Source organism: Eublepharis macularius, chromosome 5 (genome assembly GCF_028583425.1).
Source record: "Eublepharis macularius isolate TG4126 chromosome 5, MPM_Emac_v1.0, whole genome shotgun sequence".
NCBI lineage: Eukaryota > Metazoa > Chordata > Lepidosauria > Squamata > Eublepharidae > Eublepharis > Eublepharis macularius.
Window position 1 is genome coordinate 142,261,956 of NC_072794.1, and position 20,306 is coordinate 142,282,261.

Genomic DNA, 20,306 nt, shown 5'->3' on the forward strand with positions numbered 1-20,306 from the left:
GGTCATTTTAGCCCTCCCCCCTCCTTTTTTTGCTCAATAAGCACCACAACGTACTGGTATATGCCTGCACTAAGTTGCCGTTCTGTTTGAGGCAAGTGCCCTTGAGCATCTCAGCTGTTTTTGCACACCACAGGAAACTAACTACCCCTTGGGCACCACTGACTAGTGTTTCCATGCTTCATTGAGTGCATTGCATCCCATGTCCTAGGAGGCATATGGATTCCTACACAAAAGGCCAAAGTAGAATCATATCCTTGCTGCGTTTTGTTTGAAGAGACATTTGCAGTCATCGGTGTTGTATTCGTACCTCTAAAACCAGTGTGTCCAAATGTGCCCTAGAAGCCAAGGTATGGCTGCGATCATATTGTGCCACAGCAATTTTATTTACTTCATTTATAGTCAAGTCTTTTCTGCAGAAAACTTTAGAGCATGTGATGCAGATTCTAGCAGCATGGCTTTATTCCTTAAAATTGTTTCCTACTGTCATGTTGTCAGAACAGCCCTGGTCTTTTCACTCTAAACATAAAACATTCTAGTCTAAACTAAACTCAAGGGCAGTGGGAGAGGGTGTATGTGTGTGCTTAGATCTGTTAAGAACAATGAAATCAAAAGAGCTTAAAAGTAGCAGAGTGGTGCCCAGATAAAATACTGGCAGATTCTTCCAAAGCTTCAGGGGCAACATCCGTCCACGGAGCTTGCCTACTGCTCACTTTCAGTGGCCTTCATGCATGTGCTGCTCCTCCACATTTCCCTTTACTCCTTCCTGTCCGTTGCCAACTGGGAAATCCCTGGAGATTTTAGTGTGGAGCCTGAGGAGGGTGGGGAGGGACTTCAGTGGGGTGTAATGCCATAGAGCCCACCCTCGAAAGCAGCGTGTTCTCCAGGGGAACTGATCTATGTTGTCTGGAGATTGGTTGTCCAGATCTCCAGGCCCCACCCGGAGGATGGTAACCCTACTGCTTCTTAGCAGCTGTTCTAGCATTTCAACTTCTACTCTACTGCAGCCAAAACAATCAGCCTCTCCAGAAATTTCTCAATCCCCCTGTCCCTGGTTTGTGTCTTCAAGAACAGTGTCATTTCCTCCCCTTACAACCAGCACATGGGACTTCTGTTTTATTAAAATACAATGGTAACCTGGAAAGTGACTATAAACCCCTGCCCCCCCCACACCCATTACAATAATTACTCAACCATTACATTGTTCCTCATTGTTTATTTAACAACAACTGAAGTCTCATTTCACCAAACTGTACACGCAAGCACTTTCCCCACCCTCTTAGCCACATATACAAAATGAAGGGAAACTTGCAGTTCACTTCGCAGAAGTGGCATCATTGCTGAACAAGAGCGAGTGGCATCCTAGGACAGGCACCAGTTCTGAGGAACTAGTCTCTACCTGCAGTTTCAGCGTTTTCCTCTTCAAGAAGTTTTACCAAAAGTACAAAAGAACGCTATTTTTTTAAAAAAACATGGTTTGTTAGTTAGCCCTACCAAAAGTTACAAAAATGGAACCCTACCGAAGTGACACAGGATACTGGGTAAGCTAGCCCCTTTGCAAGAAAGGCCACCTTCTTCTCTGAAGGGTCCTTCACTGCTACATTATAGCGACCATGTGGATAATCAAAACGCGAAAGTACTCAGCATTTAATGACAGAATATAAAAAGTAGCTTCCCCTCAGCCTGCAAAGGCAAAGTGCTCAGCAATCTACTCAGAAGACAGACGGCCTCAGCTGCATATCCTGTATGAAGGCATCCTAAAGGCACTATGGATGATGATCTTTTGCCAGACATGCAAATTGCCCATCACGACCCTTCAGTAAGAAAACAGCTCCCCTCCCCCCAAATTGGAGCGGGCGGGGGAGAGAGGGAGGGTGGTTCTCCAGACATCAAGTACAAAAACAGTAATTTTTTGCACTGGAATAGATTGCTAGCAAAATCTCAAGCAAAACGAAAAATGTCAGCTGTGTGGTCTTGTACTGTTTACCCTGGAAATCTAGTTGGTCTCCTTAGTGTACCAGCAGGAGCAAGATACCACTGTACTACTGTTACCAAAGACCCAGAGATAAGATACTGATGTCTATTAGAATTGGGAGCCCTTCAGCTGTAAAAAATCCCCACAGCGGCTAACCAGTAACATGCACGATTTCCTGATCTTACGGTTTCAGAGGCACTTGAAACCTGTTCTGCATAATACTCAAAACTACATACAGGCAAGCAGGTCTATGGCATACATTTACTAATAGTACTCTCCTATGGCAAATAACATTATGCTTGTGGGGGAAGATCCATGTCTGATCTCCGGACTCCCAAGTACATTTTCCACACATCTCAAATTTTATAGTATGAGCCGCTTCAGGTACTTCTAAGATGCGTCAGAACTTCCATCTGCCATACACATTTTTTAAAAAAACTATTAAGAGATAAATCTGGTTACTGACAAGTGTGTGCATTTCAATGTTGCTCCCAGAGCTTGAAACACGCTGTCAGCCAGATTTCTTTAGTGCTAGTTAAAAGAATATACATCCCTGGGTATGCAGACACAGGAATCCTGTCAAAATCAGCCCCGATATTCAGAATCACAGAGTTGGAAGGGACCATACAGACCTCCTAGTCCAACCCCCTGCCCAATGCAGGATGAGCCTAAAGCATCCCTGACAAATACTCATCCAGCCTCTTCTTGAAAACTGCCAGTGAAGGGGAGCTCACCACTTCCCAAGGCAGCTGATTCCACCTTTGAACTACTCTGTGAAAAAGTTTTTCCTAATATCCAGCCAGTACCTTTCTGCATGTAATTTAAGCCCGTTGCTTCGGGTCCTATTCTGACAGATTGGATGCAATCTGTCAGAAATTTCAGTGCTGACTCCACTGATTTAAATGCACAAGTCACTTCAAACACTGGGGTTAACATAGGATCAGTTCTAAAAAAGACTGAAAACTCAGTCCCTTGCAAAAAGAGTAAGTACATTCCCTCACAGACAGGATAGAGTGCCATTTAATGATCTCCTTGCCATCCTATCATGAACAATTGTACAATGTGTTGTTCCCATTTCAGTGGGTGATTCAACTCACTCTTAACTTTTTTTAAAGAAAGACTTACTAGAGAAGGATGACATTAAAATTTTAGTATGACTAATAAATACCATACGAAGGGACACTGTGTGCTCGCAGCTGAACATGCTCAAATCCCTTCCCATGATTTAAAAACATCCTGCATTCTGGTTCAGAATTCCCTATATCCCCACATTTCATCCACCCTGTTGCCATTTAGAAATGGGAAATGGCAAGGGTGTAGGGTAGCAGTAGGGTGACAGGATTTCAAATGATGAGGAATAATAGTATAATAGAACCTATGATCAGCCTGGAACCAGTACCAAATTCAGAAATGGCCCATGAACGCTGCTTGTCGTAGAGTTGAACCATCGCATAAATATTTATCTGATCCAACAGTCATATGAGCACCACTGTCAAGCCACCATCTCCAGGGTGCACCATCATCTAGTCTCGTAGACTGAGAAACACAGTTTGGCCCATCCAGCCCTTGTGTACACAGGAGCTGCGTTAGCTGTAGTAATCCTGTGTTTTCACAGTAGCCTAAAGGAAATGCACAACTTTTAAAGTACAAATTTTGACTTAAAAGAGCTACTACTGTAGGATGGGGTCGATACAATTTAGATTTGATCTGGGTTCAGTAACCATTCGCTGGGTAATTTTATGCCAGTCAGCATCTCCCAGTACAACCTTACTGGTTTGCTCCTATGAACACTGTTCTTAACAGAAGGGTGAATGTCTGTACAAATGTAATTCAAATTCACAAGTTAGAGGAGTTACATAGTTTTGATACATTGGAATTAAAGTATTTAATCCATCCTATCTCACCCCACTCCACCATGGTAAAAAGCAGGATCCATTATGAAGAACCAGATATAAACACTTTTAGAAAATTCTGAATTTTAACAGACTATAAAATTAAGTGCCTTGTCTAATAACCTAGCATGATACAAAGTAGCCAAATGGTTTTATTTCTAACCAGAAAGTTCCAATATCATTCCGGGGGGGGGGGGTCTTATGGGTAAAAAAATGTGTGAATTTCAAATTCTTAAACATTTGGCTTTTCCAGCTGTAATTTGAATGTGCACAGATACCAATGCAACCCCCCTACACACACACAACACCTGATGATTAATTTGTTTCACTAACAATCATTCATTCTCCAGCAACATTATATTTAACTTTCACACAGCAATGGACAAAACTAAAGACAAAACCCACCACAATCCTTCCTCCACAGAAGAAACCAGTTTACACACTAAACCACTTTGAATTCTTATATGTAGTTGAAGAGATAATCAACTTATTAAAAGGCCAGTGCAAAATTGTGGTAATACTTCCTGTAACAAGAAATGCTGCAAAACCACAGAGGAGATCAATATCTGGTCTGCAACTACATATTTATACTTGAGTAGTGCTTAAAAACCTATTTTGCTAAATAGAAAACACAAGATGACACTTGAAACAGTATTGCAATTCCCTACTCTATAGAATGTAAGCTCTCAAAATCCCCAAACCTAATTAAAATAGTAGATTTGAATCTTAATTGAATTAGAGGTGAGATAATGCAATGCTTATGAGCTACTACAAGCCTTCAAGTTGACTGAGCACCCGGCCCCTTATCCACATGTACGAGAATGTATCTTCCATGCAAACGGAATCTTTTATTCAGTTCAGTGGATGGGCATTCTTCTGAGTGCACCTTTCTGTCTGCCTGCAGGGTTGGTCCCCACCAAGGAAGCAAAGTGAACCAGGGATGGCAAATGGCAGTCACACACCTACAAAGCATCACTGAATCATGGCACAGAGACTCCAATGGCCATCATGACCTGCAGATTTCACTGACTGCTGTTATCTGCACTGAAGATTTAGGCATGTGCATTAATGATGTCTGCATCGTGGTAGGTCTGGATATTGGGGTGCTTGCTTGTTGCATACAACAAAAATGTTCTACCAAAGATCCAGCCCCCACCAACTCTATTCAATGTGCATTTTATCATGAGCTAATGCAACACATCTTGAAGGGACACCTCTTCTTGCAATGAATTTGACACATTACTTTCCCTCCAAATCGAGAAAAGGTTAATTGGGCCTGCTCAAAGTCTTCCCTGAACTTGCTCTCCAGTCCCAAAATAGATTTTTTTCTTTGTAGTTTGCTACTGAACTTGGCCACCCTAACCATCCACCAACGGAACTGAATCTCCCCACCAGAAGTGGAACTTGCTCTCCAAATAAGTATGTTGAAAACTACAAATTTAGTAAGCTGTTTATCTGGGAAATGTTTACTTCCAATTAGCTATCAAATCTCTCAAGTGTACACAAAACTCATGCTCTCGTTAAACAGCAAGATTATTTTTCCAATGTAATTACAGAGCAATAGGCACATCTACATGGAGGCTCTAGGTATAACATCATTATAAAGGTATTATGTATGCTCATATGAGTATGTCGGTAGGTCCTAGTAAGCCAGGGCACAGCATAACCAGAATTTCTCCTGCACCAGCCCTACTGATATGAACAGGACTGCTTTTATTTGGGAGCTCTGGCTCATTTCCTGTTCACTACAATGGGAGCTGGCCTTCCCATTCTTAGGACGACAGTGCCTCAAGTCACTTACCTGCATTTGTTCCCCTTAAGCTACCAACCTGGGGCTCAAACCTCCTAAGTATCAACCATCCTTGGACTTAAGCCTCTTCTTCCTTGCAGCTTTCAAGCCCTAGCAGGAAACCCAAGATAGACCCTTCTGCCCAAACGTGGACCACACAGCGTAGGATAACAGACTGAATTGCATTGATGCTTCTTAAGAACATGGAAGGATAAGATGCTTTTGAGCTATCCAAACTAGACAGAATGAAGAGAGGGTCTCTCAGGATTGCCATAGAAGACTTAACCATATGCCTTGTCAGACCACACAGCTCAGTACCATCCACAGTGGCTCTCCAGGGTTTCAAGTACAGACAGGGCTTTCCAAGCACCTGCCTCCTGAGATCCTTTAATAGGAGATGCTGAGGATTGAACCTAGGACCTTCTGATGAACAATCACCAGCAGTCCAAAGTAAGGAAGGATCTGTTACTACCCTTAGAGAAGATTCATAAGGCTGAAGTAAAAGCATGTATGCCTACCCAGTAAAACAATATACTTAGTGCTACCAATTCCCTACATTTAAATAAATATTTCCTTGCCACTAGAAATATAATCCTTGCACATTAAATTAAAGATTCCATACAAAATTAAGACAATTAAATAAGACCCTTTCAAAACAACAAGGAGCCAAAATGCAGGCCTCTCTCCCTCTACAGATACTAATATATGCATGTAAAATTGTGCATTTCAACATACCTTAAAGCTGCCAGCAATTTATTCCAGCTCATAATTGGCTAGAATGACGAGAACATAGCAAAATTGAATTATGAGATCAAAACAGCTCTGATACATACAGGGAGATTTTCATATGTAAAATCTGGCATTTGCCAATTAGATGACTTTCCGATCAACAATGATTTCTGAGCCTGCATTTTTTTCTCAGCCTTCTTTAGTAAAAAGGATTTTTTTGCTTTGATCAATGGAAAATAGGCTAGGATTTACAACGGGGAGTACATCGTATTTGTTGGTAGAATGTCACATTTTTTTTTACACAAAGGACAAAATGATTCCACCTTTGGGTCCTCCCCCAATTTCTTCCATAGTGCTCAACCAAAAATGATTTTAATGATCCACATTCTATTTGGTTTTGTGCGTGATACTTGGTACATGGTTCATCACCACAAATATACTTGATTACCAGACCTAGAGACCAAAATATGAGAAAATATGCAATGATCCAGCTTTCAGAGAACAAACACTAAAAATTTAAAATATATTGTGCCAATGATAATTCTATGTCTGTGAAAAGAGAATGTTTAAACACAATGCCCACAATTCATGATCCTTCTGAAGGCCAGTTGGTAATTTTAAAAAGTTGGTTCCATGTGGATATGAAATTTGAAGAAAAGAAAAAAGTCCATTAAAAAGAAAATAGAGGGTCCTATGCCTGAGGGGAAAGAGAAGGATCTTGCAGATACTATGCAATGCTCTGCTCCTATGCTAGATTCCAAAAGCCCCCAAAGTTCTTCGTGATCGCTCTCCCCTTCCCTTCCCCCAAAAGTGCTTTGCGGGGGGAAAAGATCTTTGCTTGATGGCAGTGTTTCCACGGGTCCTTCTGTAGAGATTCCAATGAGGCCCACAGCTGCTGAGTCTTCACCTGTTTAACAGCACATCCTTCAAAGGGAGGCAGCGCTGGTTCTGTCTGTTTCTGAAAACAAAAACCACACATACATGCATCACAGTATACTTTATAACACTGGAAAAATTAGCAGGCAGGCCAAGAAAGTCGAAAAAACGAAGTCACCATGACCTCAGCTGTTCTGAGGAAGAAAAAAAAGGCACTGATGGGAAAATGTGCTTTACAAGGCCTATTTGCTGCTATGGGTGACTGGTTGGGAGCTGGCCTTTGCCCAACTCATCCTGCTTTTCTCTCAGGTTCTGAAAGTGCTTCAAATCATAGCTGAATTATGGTGACCTCCATTGGGGTTTTCAAGGAAAGAGACTAACAGAGATGGTTTGCCATTGCATGGCAACCATGGTTTTTGTTGGAGGTCTCCCATCCAATTATTAACCAAGGTCAACTCTGCTTAGCTTGCCAGAGCTGACAACATCAGGCAAACCTGAACTATTCAGGTCAGGGCAAGAGAAACTATACTGGGGTGTGTGTGTGTGTGTGGGATTTGGATCAGGAATGTGCAGTGAGGACGAGGAGTTGAAACTCTCTTTTCACTCCAAGCATTTCTCCCAATAAAAACTCCATGGACACGGCCTTTTCCCCTGTGGCTTCCACTGCTATTTTCAAAATGATAAGAAGATCCAATCACACATCTCCCAATGCCTTGCCTGCTTTGACTCATATTACAAGCACAGCATGCAGGGATTTTTATATTCAACATGGCTTACAGAATGGCATGTAGACAGAAAAAGACACGTAGTGAAGGACTGGGTGTGGAACTGGCATCAGCAGTTAACAAAGGGGCGGGGGTAGATGTTGATGCCTGAGGACTTCTCAGAGGCCCACTCCAAGGCATGAATGTAACACCCCCCTGCTGTGTCTTTCTTCTATAAAGCCAAAGTCCAATAGACCTTAAAGAGTAACAACTGCCATTGCAACTTGTAGTAAAGCAGATTGTAGATTGCTGCAGACCACAGAAATAAAACAAAGATCTAGTGGCACCTTAAAAGGCGACAACATTTATTTCAGTATGAGCTTTTGTGGATCACAGCCCACTTCATCAAATAGATATGGGATGAAAAACCATACCAGAGAATTTGATGGGGCAGCTAGAGGGGATCAAGACTTGGTGTGAATTACACTATAAGCTTTTCAAGTATAAGCCTCCAATAGCCATGGGCTCACATATCCTGTGGGGCTGCCTCTCCCACTATGCTCCAATGCAACAGCTTCTAAAGGTACCACCCTGTAAAAGGGTAAAAGATTAGTTTCTGTCCATTCATGTGTTTGTTTGTTTTTAAAGGAGACCTATAGCAGAATGAACAGTCAAGGCATGTGATGGTATCACCTGATTTTACTGCATTGTCTACCTTGTAATCAACTTTCTATAGATCCCTCCCACCCTCTGCCTGCATTGTAAGGATGCCTTCCTCTTCCCACTCCTTGTATCTGATGAAGGGAGCTCTGACTCTTGAAAGCTCATACCCTGAAAATCTAGTTGGTCTTTAAGGTGCTGCTGGACCCAAATCTTGCCCATCAGACAAGTGATCACAGAAACGAGGTAATAAAACTATCAAAGTCCATAGCAATAATTAACCTCCCTTTCCCAAAGATTCCCCAGCACAACTTTTCTTCACGTATTTATAGGGATGCAAGACCCTGCTGCTGGTACAACTGGGAACAGTAATATAAGGATTAACAAGTTAGAAAGGCTGAAGTGTTCAAGTAATAGCCAAATTTATCGTAAAAGTGGTGGAAATTATTTCTCAATTGTAAATGCCATATGAATCTAAGTTATGAATTAGGAGAGTGATGATGGAACAAAAGGATCTTTTTAAAAAAGTCTCTTGGATTGTTTTTGTGGAAAACTGCACTTGACAAACTGTGGGACCCACCTCACTTGGGAAACAACATGAGCTCTTTTCCCATGTTAACTACACACTGTAGTAATATACTACATCTATTTTCCACTTTCTCTATGGTTGCATCCACCTGGTGGCAATTTTCTGGTTTGCTTTCGTGCAGCCAAGGAGGCAAAATTTTTGTATGATGCAAAGAGCTACGTAATAATACCCCCACACCACACAAACAAAATTAATTTCTGAAGAGCTTTCAGGGTTTTTCGTTTGTTAAATTAACTTTTTGGTGCTGGAAATGTGGCCAGCTTAAAGAGAGAGGAGTTGCACTAGCGGAAACAGTCGTGGAAGGTACCAAATTTCTTACCCAAATGCTCTGCAGGCAGAGGACCATCTGTGAGTCCTGTACTGCTCTCTTGACCTCCAGGCTCCCAGGATTCACTGTTCTCAGAAGCCTCAGAAAAGGCATCGGATGTTCCTTTGTGGCTGGTGGCTGGCTCACCAATGCTTGAGCACTGATCCTCGCTGCCAGTATCTGATATTGGCCTGTTTTCTTCATCCAGCCTTTCAGCAAACCACAGCCTGACCTGTGGCGTGGTCATCTGAGTTCCCTCACACAAACCTGGAAGATCACCTTCATAGAGCATCTTGTTTTTTTGAAAATAGTCCTGGAGAATCTCCATTTTGGCCTCACTGGGGGCGGTGAAGCCTTTAGGAAAGATACCTTGCTTGTAGTTCTCATACCATCTCAAATTTCCATTTTTTAAACCATAGCGGCTATCCCCAAACCAACGAATGATTTCGCTCCTGGGAAGACCTGACTCAGAACACAATTTGTCATATTGTTCATTTGTAGGCCGCTGGGTCTGCACAAAGAGTTGTTTAAGCAAATGCCTTTGCTGTGCTGTTTTTTTAAAGCTTAGTTTGGGTTTCAGGGGTACAACTGGCTTACTAGGAGAACTCTCTCTTTGATCGTCTACATTTGAGACCAACAATTCGCTTTTGCCATTGGACTCTGTCACTTTGAGATTCTTGAGATTGATTTTTATAGGAGTCACTTTGCGCTCGCCTGATGTTTGAGTATTATTGGCAGCATCCGATGAACCATTTTCGCTTGAAGGTCTCAAGTCATCCGAGGAGTCACCTTCTTCCCCAGAGTCATCTTCAGCACCGTTATCTACTTGCTGGACTGTTTCTTTGACTGCTTGTCTTTTCCTTTGCTCTGAAAACCAGCTGTCAATCTCTCTCCTTGTCATTTTAGTCTCACTCCTCAAACGGTCCACTTCCTCCTCTGAAGGACAAGGATCTTGGGCAAAGCTGCTTTCCAATGCCTTCAGTTGTTCAGGAGCCCTCTCCTTATATTTTGTAGTGGAGAAATCAGGGGTCTGATGCCAGGATTGCCGACGTGTTGGGTTATGAATCGCAGGCATTGTTGCTGCCATGGAGGATAATTCTGAGGCTGTTTTGGGAGATGACGTGAAGGTAATTTCAGGTACTGAATCTATGACTATTGTACTATCCCCAGCATGTACAGCTCTGCTGCCTCTTACATTTCTACAATGGTATCTCCTATCACTAAACCATTTTCGAACATCCTTTGTATTAAGGCCTGTGATTTTTGTCAGCCGCTCAACTTCAGCTTGGCCAGGGAACTGATTCCTACAGAAACTATTCTTTAATGCCGACAGCTGTTCAAAAGATTTCTTGTTTTTGTATATATTAGGATCTAGGAACGCCTGTGAAGATATGGTTGGGCAAGCCGTGGGTTGTGTCTGAGATGCACTGACCACTTTCACAGCTGATGCAGGGCTAGAAACTGACACAGTGGACGGTTGCTTAGATATCTGGTTCTTTGGAATGGAGGTTACTGCTATTGCAAGAGATGAGGCTGTACTCTGAAGTCCATTTGTTATGATGGGTTGGGTAACCAGCACACCACCAGTTCCTTCTGGTTTGTTGACAGACTGGCCAGGCAAACTGGCTTGAATGAGATGCTGAACACTGTTAGGGCTTGCAACTAGAGGTGTATTCAACACTGTAATGGTAGACTGGGGTACAGACTGAATCACTGTGTTGAACATTTTCTTCCGTGCATCTTCAATCTCCTCCGGTGACCAACTAATCCCCTGTTTCAACCTCTGGGCTGTGAACCAGATCTTCAGTTGTTCTTCTGGGTACTTGGTTACAACTGTCAAGTAGCAAAGCTCAGCTTTGGTAGGGTAAGGGAACTTATGGAAAGAGTTTTTCAGAAAACTGTTCGAGTCCATTGCAGCATTGTATGTCGGGATGCTGCTCAAGGGAATCATAACTTTGGGAAGGGATTTCGATGTGGGTAGTGGCTGCTGAACTTGGGGTTGCTGCTGCAATTGCACAAGCTGGGTGATGCCTGCTTGCAAAACAGGCACATTTCCTATTATTGAGCCATTGACAACATGTGTTGATTTGACCGTATTTGACTGACCTGCTGGCACAGGTCCATTGGTGAATGCCTGTTCACCACCTTTTTTCTCCGGATCATTGACCGACTGACTAGGCACACTTTCTTTCAGCGTGTGGATTTTTTTCACTTCAGGTTTTGTCTTCATTATTTTCATAATGGGTGTTTTGGTAATGATAATTTCAGCTTGACTGTCCTGCCCTTCTTCTGGGAGATCCCCTGAAAAGTCTTGGCTAGTGGAGGTGGTGTCCCCAGCAGTTTGCTCCACAATCACGCGACTGCCTTGTTTCACAACACTGCAGATTAAGCTGGCTTCCCCACCATGGCTCTCTGCATTGTGACAAGAAAGCTCTTTGTGGCTCTTTACCAGGAGACTGCACAGCACACACACAAACGAGGGGTCTTTGCTAAAGTCTGTGTGCTCAGAATCCAAGTGCCCCAGAAACAGGCTAAAATCTTGACAGCCAAAATTGCAATACTTACATCTGTATGTATCACCATCAACAATAGCTTTATGTCCATTGGACAACATCCCACTGTTGTGATTACTGCTTATAGTTTCACTCACAGGTGAAGGGGCAGGAGTAACAGACAGCTGAAATCCTTCACGATCAACTCCAACAGAGGGTGACTGAGACTCTTGCAGTGCTACTGCTTTTGTTGGTATCATACAGGGCGTGGTGGACTTCCTTTTGCTGGCCATTATGGCAACTGATAGAGATGACTGAAGCTTACAAGTAAACCATTACTTTTTGAGAATGCTATGTAGACTGAATTCCAGAAAATCCATGGTGTCAAGTGTTGCAACCGCCATTTAAGTTTGCCATTGACTTGGAATCTGCAAAAACAAAAAAGTACAATGTGAGGCTTTATACAAGCTACTGGTTCTACTACTATGTACCTTTCAATTATCAATTGGAAAGTTTATAATGGTTGCCTTATACTTTCCACCAACAAGTATGTTAAAGAGAATTAAGGAGAGACAGTGAGCAACACATTATGACGCAGTTGCTATTTTGGAGCAAAAAACCCAAAATATGAGACATATTTGAAGAAGCCAGCTCAGCACTGTCATGAGGGAATTATATTTTTGATTTATTCTCCCACCACAAGACTATGCAACCAGATTTTCACTGATGTGCATTCCACATATAAACCCCAACAATGATTTTGAATGTAATCTATAACCAAAATTTCTGTTAGGGCACTGAATTGATGCACTGAAACATGGTCTAAAACTGGGGAAAATTACTTAAAAATTGTTTAGACTTGAGAGGCAATTCTCAGCTTAAAAAAATTAATCTACCTATGTTTTGAGGCAACTGCTAAAAATAATATATAATATCAAATATATCTATAACTGAGCAAGTAAACTGGATAGTCCTAAACCATAGGAAGTATGAGAAGGTACCATAAAACTCGCTGGTTGGGACAAGGGTGAACACAGGAGAAGATGGAACAAAAAACCATTTCAGAAACTGCTTTTTCATGTTAATTTTGTAGCCAAACATGCAGCATAAAATATTTTAAAAAGAGAGAATCTTCTTGTTCTGCTGTTTGCCACATTGCCCAGCAGAGTGAGATGAACTTAGATTTACCATTATTCGCATAGATTTATCATTACCATCAATAAATAATTAGAAAAAGGTCAGTTTACAGACCCTCTCATATTTGTGAGAGTGAAAAAGAAGTTTTAGGAAAGATTTTCAGAAGAGGAGGGAGCAAGTGAAGAATAAATAAATATCAATTAAGATTTTTTTTCAGTTTCATTATGCAAATTTCCCTAGACCCTTTCTCAAAGAGTGTTTACATCAACATAAACAAAGAGCATTTGTTGTATCCGTAGAAATGATTCAAGAGGGTGTGCCTTATTTTGATTCTGTTTACATATAACTGAGGGCCAGGAGAAGAAAATGCTCTTTTCCCCTCCCCAGGACAATCACTTCCAATGGAATGCAACAGGGACATCCAACCTAGACCTATTCTTGATTCTGCTTCTTTCAGAATAGTTAGCAATACTCCTCACAGCAGACTGAAACAGCATAGAAAAGGAAGAGTGAGATTGTATTGTTGTCACCTTCAGATGAACAACTACGCAAGAATTAGGATGCTACTCCTCTCTGGAAAGTTCCATATCTTAGCACCTACCTCATTTTAACTCTACTCCAAGGGCCCTTTGAGCATAACCCTAGCCAAGTGCGACTCCCTCTGTGGCTTGTGGAGAGCCGCATTTGATATTACCATCAAGCAAAAGAGCTACACTGCTCCTGTATCCCACACAAACAAACACGCACATTCAGTAATATAAGATATATTAAATATATAACTACAACCTTTCAAAGTTTCAGATTATTTCTAAGTAAGTTGAGTTGTCTCTTCCCACCACTATTGGACCTTAGCCAGCAACAAGGTAGAGGGCTTCGACCTCTGCCTTGTTGCTCTCTCCTCAGCATGAGGACCTGCAGCTAGGGCAACAGAGACAGACAAAGGCACCCAGAGGAAAAGAAGCTGGTCTTGGAGAAAGGGGAGTACAATCACCGCCACCCCACTGTGGCCAGCTCACCCTTTTCCTAGGTGGTTGCGATGGTGGTGGTTCTACTCCTTCTCTGTGGCCAGGTGCTAACAAGAGAGTGCAGAGGCTGCTGAGAAGGGTGGGAGGGTTGTTAGAGATGATGGGCTCTTTACTTTCACGCCTGGACAACTCCACACCTCAAGGAGGCTGCAGCTTACCTGTCGGTCCCAGAAGCAGCAGCTGTTTCAGGGCAGAAAGCACCTGCCAACCACAAGCCCTTTCCCACTTTCCTGAAACATGGGGCTGATGCCACATAGGAAAACAGTGCCCAGAAGAGCCACAGATGGCACCAGAGCCACTGAGTACCACTGCCCTAGCCACTTTTTGATTAGTACCTTCTGAAAGCTGGGGTAATGATTAGTCTTTCCCCCTAGACTTTGTACTTCATGTCCTGGCACGGTGTTGATTTCATAGGAGACACATGATTGGCCACTGCCACTGTCACCCAACTAAATAGGTGCCCTCTCATGGAAGAACAACACTCACATGGCAAGGGTAGCATTTAAGGGTCCCCACAATGTGAACAGTACAGGAGCAAAACTGCATTAAGGATTTAACTGAGCATTTGCTATACTGGAGTTACCATTTGACTCTATCACTAGAGAATTTTTAGATCCCAGTAATGATGTGTGTCAATTACAGAACAACTAAAGAAACAGCTCCGATTTAATATGGTTAAGAAACTAAAAGACTGAACTAAAATTTGGGATATTGTAACTTGATTCTCAGAAAAAAGTTAATATTTGCCTGGATCACTCTCTGTGTCAGGTTAGCTTGAATTTAAGCACAGTGACAGCATACCAGTCCAAATGCAATCGAAGGGACTGTTTGTACATGTTTTTCCCCCTAGTACAGTTATATAAGCTCATGCAAAAGCCTGGCACAGACTTGCAATTGCAACTTGAGTTGTGTACTGAGTAGACCAATCTTAACAGGATGTTTTTGATTACAAGGCAGACAGAGATCTTGTACTTGTAAAGTTACAAAGGAACCAAGGCTAAGAGCAACATTTTTCATTTAACACCTGAACAGGCTAGGCCTATTTTTAAAATTATAGCTGGTTAATTTAAGAGTCTTAATTTCCACTTTAACTTTTCACCTTAAAAAAACACTAAAAAAGAAACGTGCAGATGTTTTCTTCCCCCAACGGGTGCCACTTCGTATTGCATGCAGTCTTCTGCATCAAGGGCATCACAATTACCCTCTGGTATTTCAAACCCCCTTCCCCTCCCTTCTGCTTTGATCATTTTGCTAAAAAGGCACTGGGATCAGTTAGATGATCCCAGTTACAGTGAGGGCAAGCAAACTTAAACTAACTAGATATAACATAATGAAAACTCTCACTTAACACCACAATAAATATTTTATGTTGATGTCACAGTCAAGCTCAGGAGTTGTTGTATTGTTTTAAAATTCATACTCCAGGCTGGAAGTTGAAGCAAAATAAATGGTCCAAATGGAAGAAAGCTACAGCAAAGCAAAAACAGACGTTCTTCAAAAGCATTTCCTACAGAGGGTATATGGTAATCAGGTTGCCAGTAATGACCTTCCTTAAGTTCCTTTTAATTTTGGCAATTACTCCCCCGATGTCCATCACAAAACAGGACACCTTGAGGATTCTATGGAGGGTGGCAGAGAGACTCTAACTTGACAATTCTCATAGTGCTTTTTCTTATATGAGGATTCATACTTGCGTATTTTCAAAAAGTCTTGGTGTTGGAAAAGAATGGCAATACCAATGTGCATTTCCATCTTGATGCACTAGAAAGCACTGTCCATCTCAAACTTGACCATCTATGTTAGAGAATGCACCTTGAATTGTTTGCTTGTTCAAAGACTTGAGACAAATGTAGAGTGTCAAATTCTTTTCCCAGGAAGAGAAGGAAAATAACCCAACTTCTATTTGCTACAGCTGGTTCACATACAGCAATTTAAAAGACGCAGAACCACTGGGGTTCAGTCCAGTGCATAAAAACCGATATAGCACGTTGTCTGACAATATAAGCAATGGACTCAGAAGTATCACTGCTAAAGTCACATACTTTCTGACAATATATTCCCATCTAATTTTAGGCATGAAAATGACTTACAAATGTATACATTTTTTAATCATAACTTGTAAATGTGCCCTGATTCCTGAGACTAGTATTAATTTTTTAAAAGATCAATGTAAGACTTAGAAGATAAATATAAATTGTTTAAATATGTAATTTTAAAACCTAGGCATGCAGAGCCTGCCAGTTTTACTGCTGGCGTTATCTAAGTTGTTTGGATGACAATAAGCATACTGGAGCTGCCATTCATTAAGATCGCAGCTTTGAAGTACATATAAACTACAATTAAGACAATCTATAGATTGCAGTTAAACTTCAAATATGTGCTGCTGGGTACAAATGCTCCCATTCTTTTCAGCTTGGCTGGATTTAAGTGGCTTGTTTCTAAATGTTTCATGGAATTAATGAGTTAGGGTTTGTAATGCAAAACATTGGGTCTGGCCAATGCCAAAGTCTACAATTGGAAGATTAAAAGTGTGACCTTTTCCAAAGCCTTGCTTAGCAACTAAAGTTGAACATGAGCCATAACCAGTGTGGATTCTTAAAATCACTTCGCATAGATTAATTTTTCCTTAACATGCTTACAGTGTCATTTTGGCAAGACAAACTAAAACAAGAGCCTTCAGTCTTTCCCAACCCAAGACACACTTAAATACTCAGGTGGCAGCACTGATCGGCAGCCGTATGACAGAAAGTTACCAGGTAACTGTGTGATATGAAGAAGGGGAGCTAAAAATTATGGTCTCATCAGGGAGCAGGAACTCTGCACTGGGGACATGAGGATCATTGGAAAATTCACTGGTGGAATCAGGGCCAGCGCCTCCAGTGAGGCAAGCCCGGCAATTGCCTCCAGCGCTGAGGCACCAGAGGGGGCGCCGGGGGCACGCACCACAGAGCTGGCAGTGGCAGCATGCGGGCAGCTGACCGGGAGGGATGGGAAGCTGCCTGTGCACCGCCCCAGCTGCCTGCCATGCCTGGCCCGCAGCTACTGCAGCCTCCCAGCTCTCCCACGCTGCCAGGCGCGGCAGGCGTCCAGGGCAGCATGCAGAGCAACGGAGCGGGAGGGCTGGGAGGGCACACACGCGCCTCCCCAGCCACCCGCCGTGCCTGGCTGCGCTGGCAGCCTCTCAGCCCTCCCACCCAGCCGCCCCGCAGTCTGGGTGCACAAGTGCGAAGGGGCAGGAGCAGTCCTGAAGCTGCCCCCCCCCCCCGGCCTCAGGAGCCAGAAACTCTGGCGCCGGCCCTGGGTGGAATGGAGGAAGCTTGGCCAGAAGAAGAAAGAGAAGGCAATGGGGAGCTTTCGCAGGGGAGGGGGACTCCGGATCTGCCTGCACTAAAGAGGAATCATCTCCATCACTGAGCCTCACCTCACTGTCATGCTCTTCCTCTTAGCATGGCTCCATTGTTCTCTATGCATGTTCACTAGCAGCATGCCTTTCCAAACACCAGAAAAAATACACCACCATCTGCTTAGGGGGTTGCAGCCTAGCAATTTGGGATCTCTTTGCAACCTGCTTGAGGATTCCTAATTATAGAAGACTAATGATCTAAAGCATGGTGTAATGGACTGCACATTTTAAAAACCTTTAAATGCTGTACACCCAGCTGTAAAACTTTTTCTGGGGCTGCCAGACTCCCAATATTTGTTTAAATAGCCTGCTCCTGGACTATTTTAATGACTTTTTAAAAAATTATTATTGATTTTATGGTTTTGTGACTTTTAATGTATTTTTTGAATGTTGTTAGCCGCCTTGAGCCCATCTGTGGGGACGGCGGGGTATAAATCAAATCAAATAAATAAATAAATAAAATAATAAATATTAAAGGTTATAACTTTCACAGAAACAGATCTTCAAGTGACAGGCTACTTCAAGGCCTTGGCAGTATGAGCTGGAAAGAGGAGGATCATTTTTCAGTCCTAGCTGAAAGGAATCCAGTGTGAAGTATTGGGAGACAGCATCCTAACCAACAGCAGTTTTAACACCAATAGGAGAACTGGGAAAACGTTGGCAAGGAAGTTTGCGAAGTAGGTGCAGAATCTCAATTGGGCCAAAGAAAAGAGATAGATCTTTTAAGGAGGAGAGATTTTCCCTATCCAGTCAAACAGGGAGGTAACACTGGAGAGCGAAGAGATTCCTGGTCGGGTATGGTTGGAAACTGCCTGTGGAGACCTTCCAATTCGGTTAATGACTGAAGGAAACCACTGGAGTTTGGAGAAAAGGGTACTCGGGTACTAGAAAGTGGGTAGAAGCATTCCTAACTCTAAAAGAGAAAGAGAATACTAAAAGAAAGTATATTAGAGTGTTTGGAGAAAACCAAGGGAACAAAAGTCTCTTAAGTATCTGCGAAGAGCATTAGAACTATAGTCTGTGCATGATTTCACCTTATATATATATATATAAAGAAATTTTCAACCCCTGATTTCACCTGACCTTTCCCCTCTAAAGTAAACTAGTCAGTTATTTTTGAATTTTAAAAATACCTGTGGTGCTATTTCTGCTGTTTAAAGATGAGAGAACATCATATATGGTAAGAACAACAACATTTGATTTATATACCGCCCTTCAGGACAACTTAACACCCACTCAGAGTGGTTTACAAAAATTATTATCCCAAAAACAATTATTATTCCCAAAATAAACACCCTGTGAGGTGGATAGGGCTGAGAGAGCTCCTAGAAGCTGTGACTAACTCGAGCTCACCCAGCTGGCTTCAAATGGAGGAGTGGGGAATCAAACCTGGTTCTGCAGATTACAGTCCCGCGCTCTTAACCCCTACATCAGTTTATAGAGCATAACAGCACAGGAAGAGTTTATTTGCAAGAAGCTGTATACAATTATGGGCTCCTATCATCTTGTATAAGGTAACTAAAATGTATATATGTAAAACATTATTTGGAAAGGGGGGGATAAAATTGGTACATATTATTATTATTGGAATCATACTGTTATTGTAGGGCTGAATTTTTCATGCTGAATTTTGAAGCCTCATTTCTGTGATGTCGAGTTCCTGTAAGTAAGAAAACTGCACTGGAAGACACTGATACTTTGATGGACCAGAAAAATTCAGACTTTGCTCCCTACAAAGCTGTATCAAGCAATAATCAGTTGCTTAACTGAATTCAAAGACCTTATCTGTTGCAAGTTTCTGTTCTCTTTTACACCTCTGTGTTTTGTTATTCAAATCTTGTTGGATTGTTCTATATGCTGGAGAGTTTTGTCGTAAAGAAATTTATCAATTTATATTGTCTTGCAAGTTCTGTTCCTAATTTAGCCCCATAGAACTCACACAGACAGAGGTTAGACCAATACCGCGTGTGTCCAAGTGGTTCTTGCACACTGCTTACTCCTGCTTAGACCATGTGGAGGATGTGGCTCAATCCAAGTTGTAGGCACTAATATCAATCTATCACAGAAATGGTAAGAAAGTTATATTACAGCCATTACGGCTACAACTACATTGTAGAAACATTTTACTGAGTAAGCAAATTCTTTTGACCTTAAAAAACAAAGATCAAAACATGACTTATAACTTGAAAATAACAGGATCAGAAGAAGAAAAAATCATTTCCCAGTTAGCATCAGCTGTTGCTCATTAGTTATAACAAAGATATAAGCTCCTCCTGTTTTTATAAGGCCAAACAATTTAATTAACAGGTAACTTCTTCACACTTGCTCTGAGTCAGTTTGTGGCACACTATCAGTGGGAGGTTTTACAGGATAAAGGGCAGATGCAATCCACAGATGAGGGTGTGCTGTATGTACTAAACATTTCCTGTAGTAGCTCTGCCCAGCAAGCCACAAAACCAGCTACTTAAACTTTTCTACATTCCAAGAATTTGAAGTGGAAGATATAAGAGGCTTCCTGCCCTTGTGTCAGCAGAAAGACATTTTGGCTCACGAAGAGGGCAACTTCCATTCATTCTTTCTCCCTGCTGCAGCAAACCCAACATTCTGCTTATGATTTGCTGGATCCAAAAAATGTCTGGCATGTTTGTCAATATAGCCCATATCCACATTTTACAATCTTTTGCTGAACTATCTGTGTGTTACCCTAAAACACTCATTTTCCTGCTTCCTC

General features: G+C 42.0%; 1 protein-coding gene across 1 annotated transcript in view; it reads right to left on the bottom strand.

Annotated features, from left to right (window-relative positions):
- Positions 1–1,193: 1,193 nt before the first annotated feature.
- ZHX3 (zinc fingers and homeoboxes 3) overlaps positions 1,194–20,306 on the bottom strand; it is a 54,116-nt gene continuing 35,003 nt past the window's right edge. Inside the window, exons 3-4 of the mRNA XM_054979902.1 lie at positions 9,531–12,438; positions 1,194–7,340 (exon numbers count right to left, since the gene is read on the bottom strand). Coding sequence (XP_054835877.1) covers positions 7,309–7,340; positions 9,531–12,303 — 2,805 coding nt within the window. The 5' untranslated portion in view covers positions 12,304–12,438 and the 3' untranslated portion in view covers positions 1,194–7,308. The remainder of the gene's footprint in view (positions 7,341–9,530; positions 12,439–20,306) is intronic.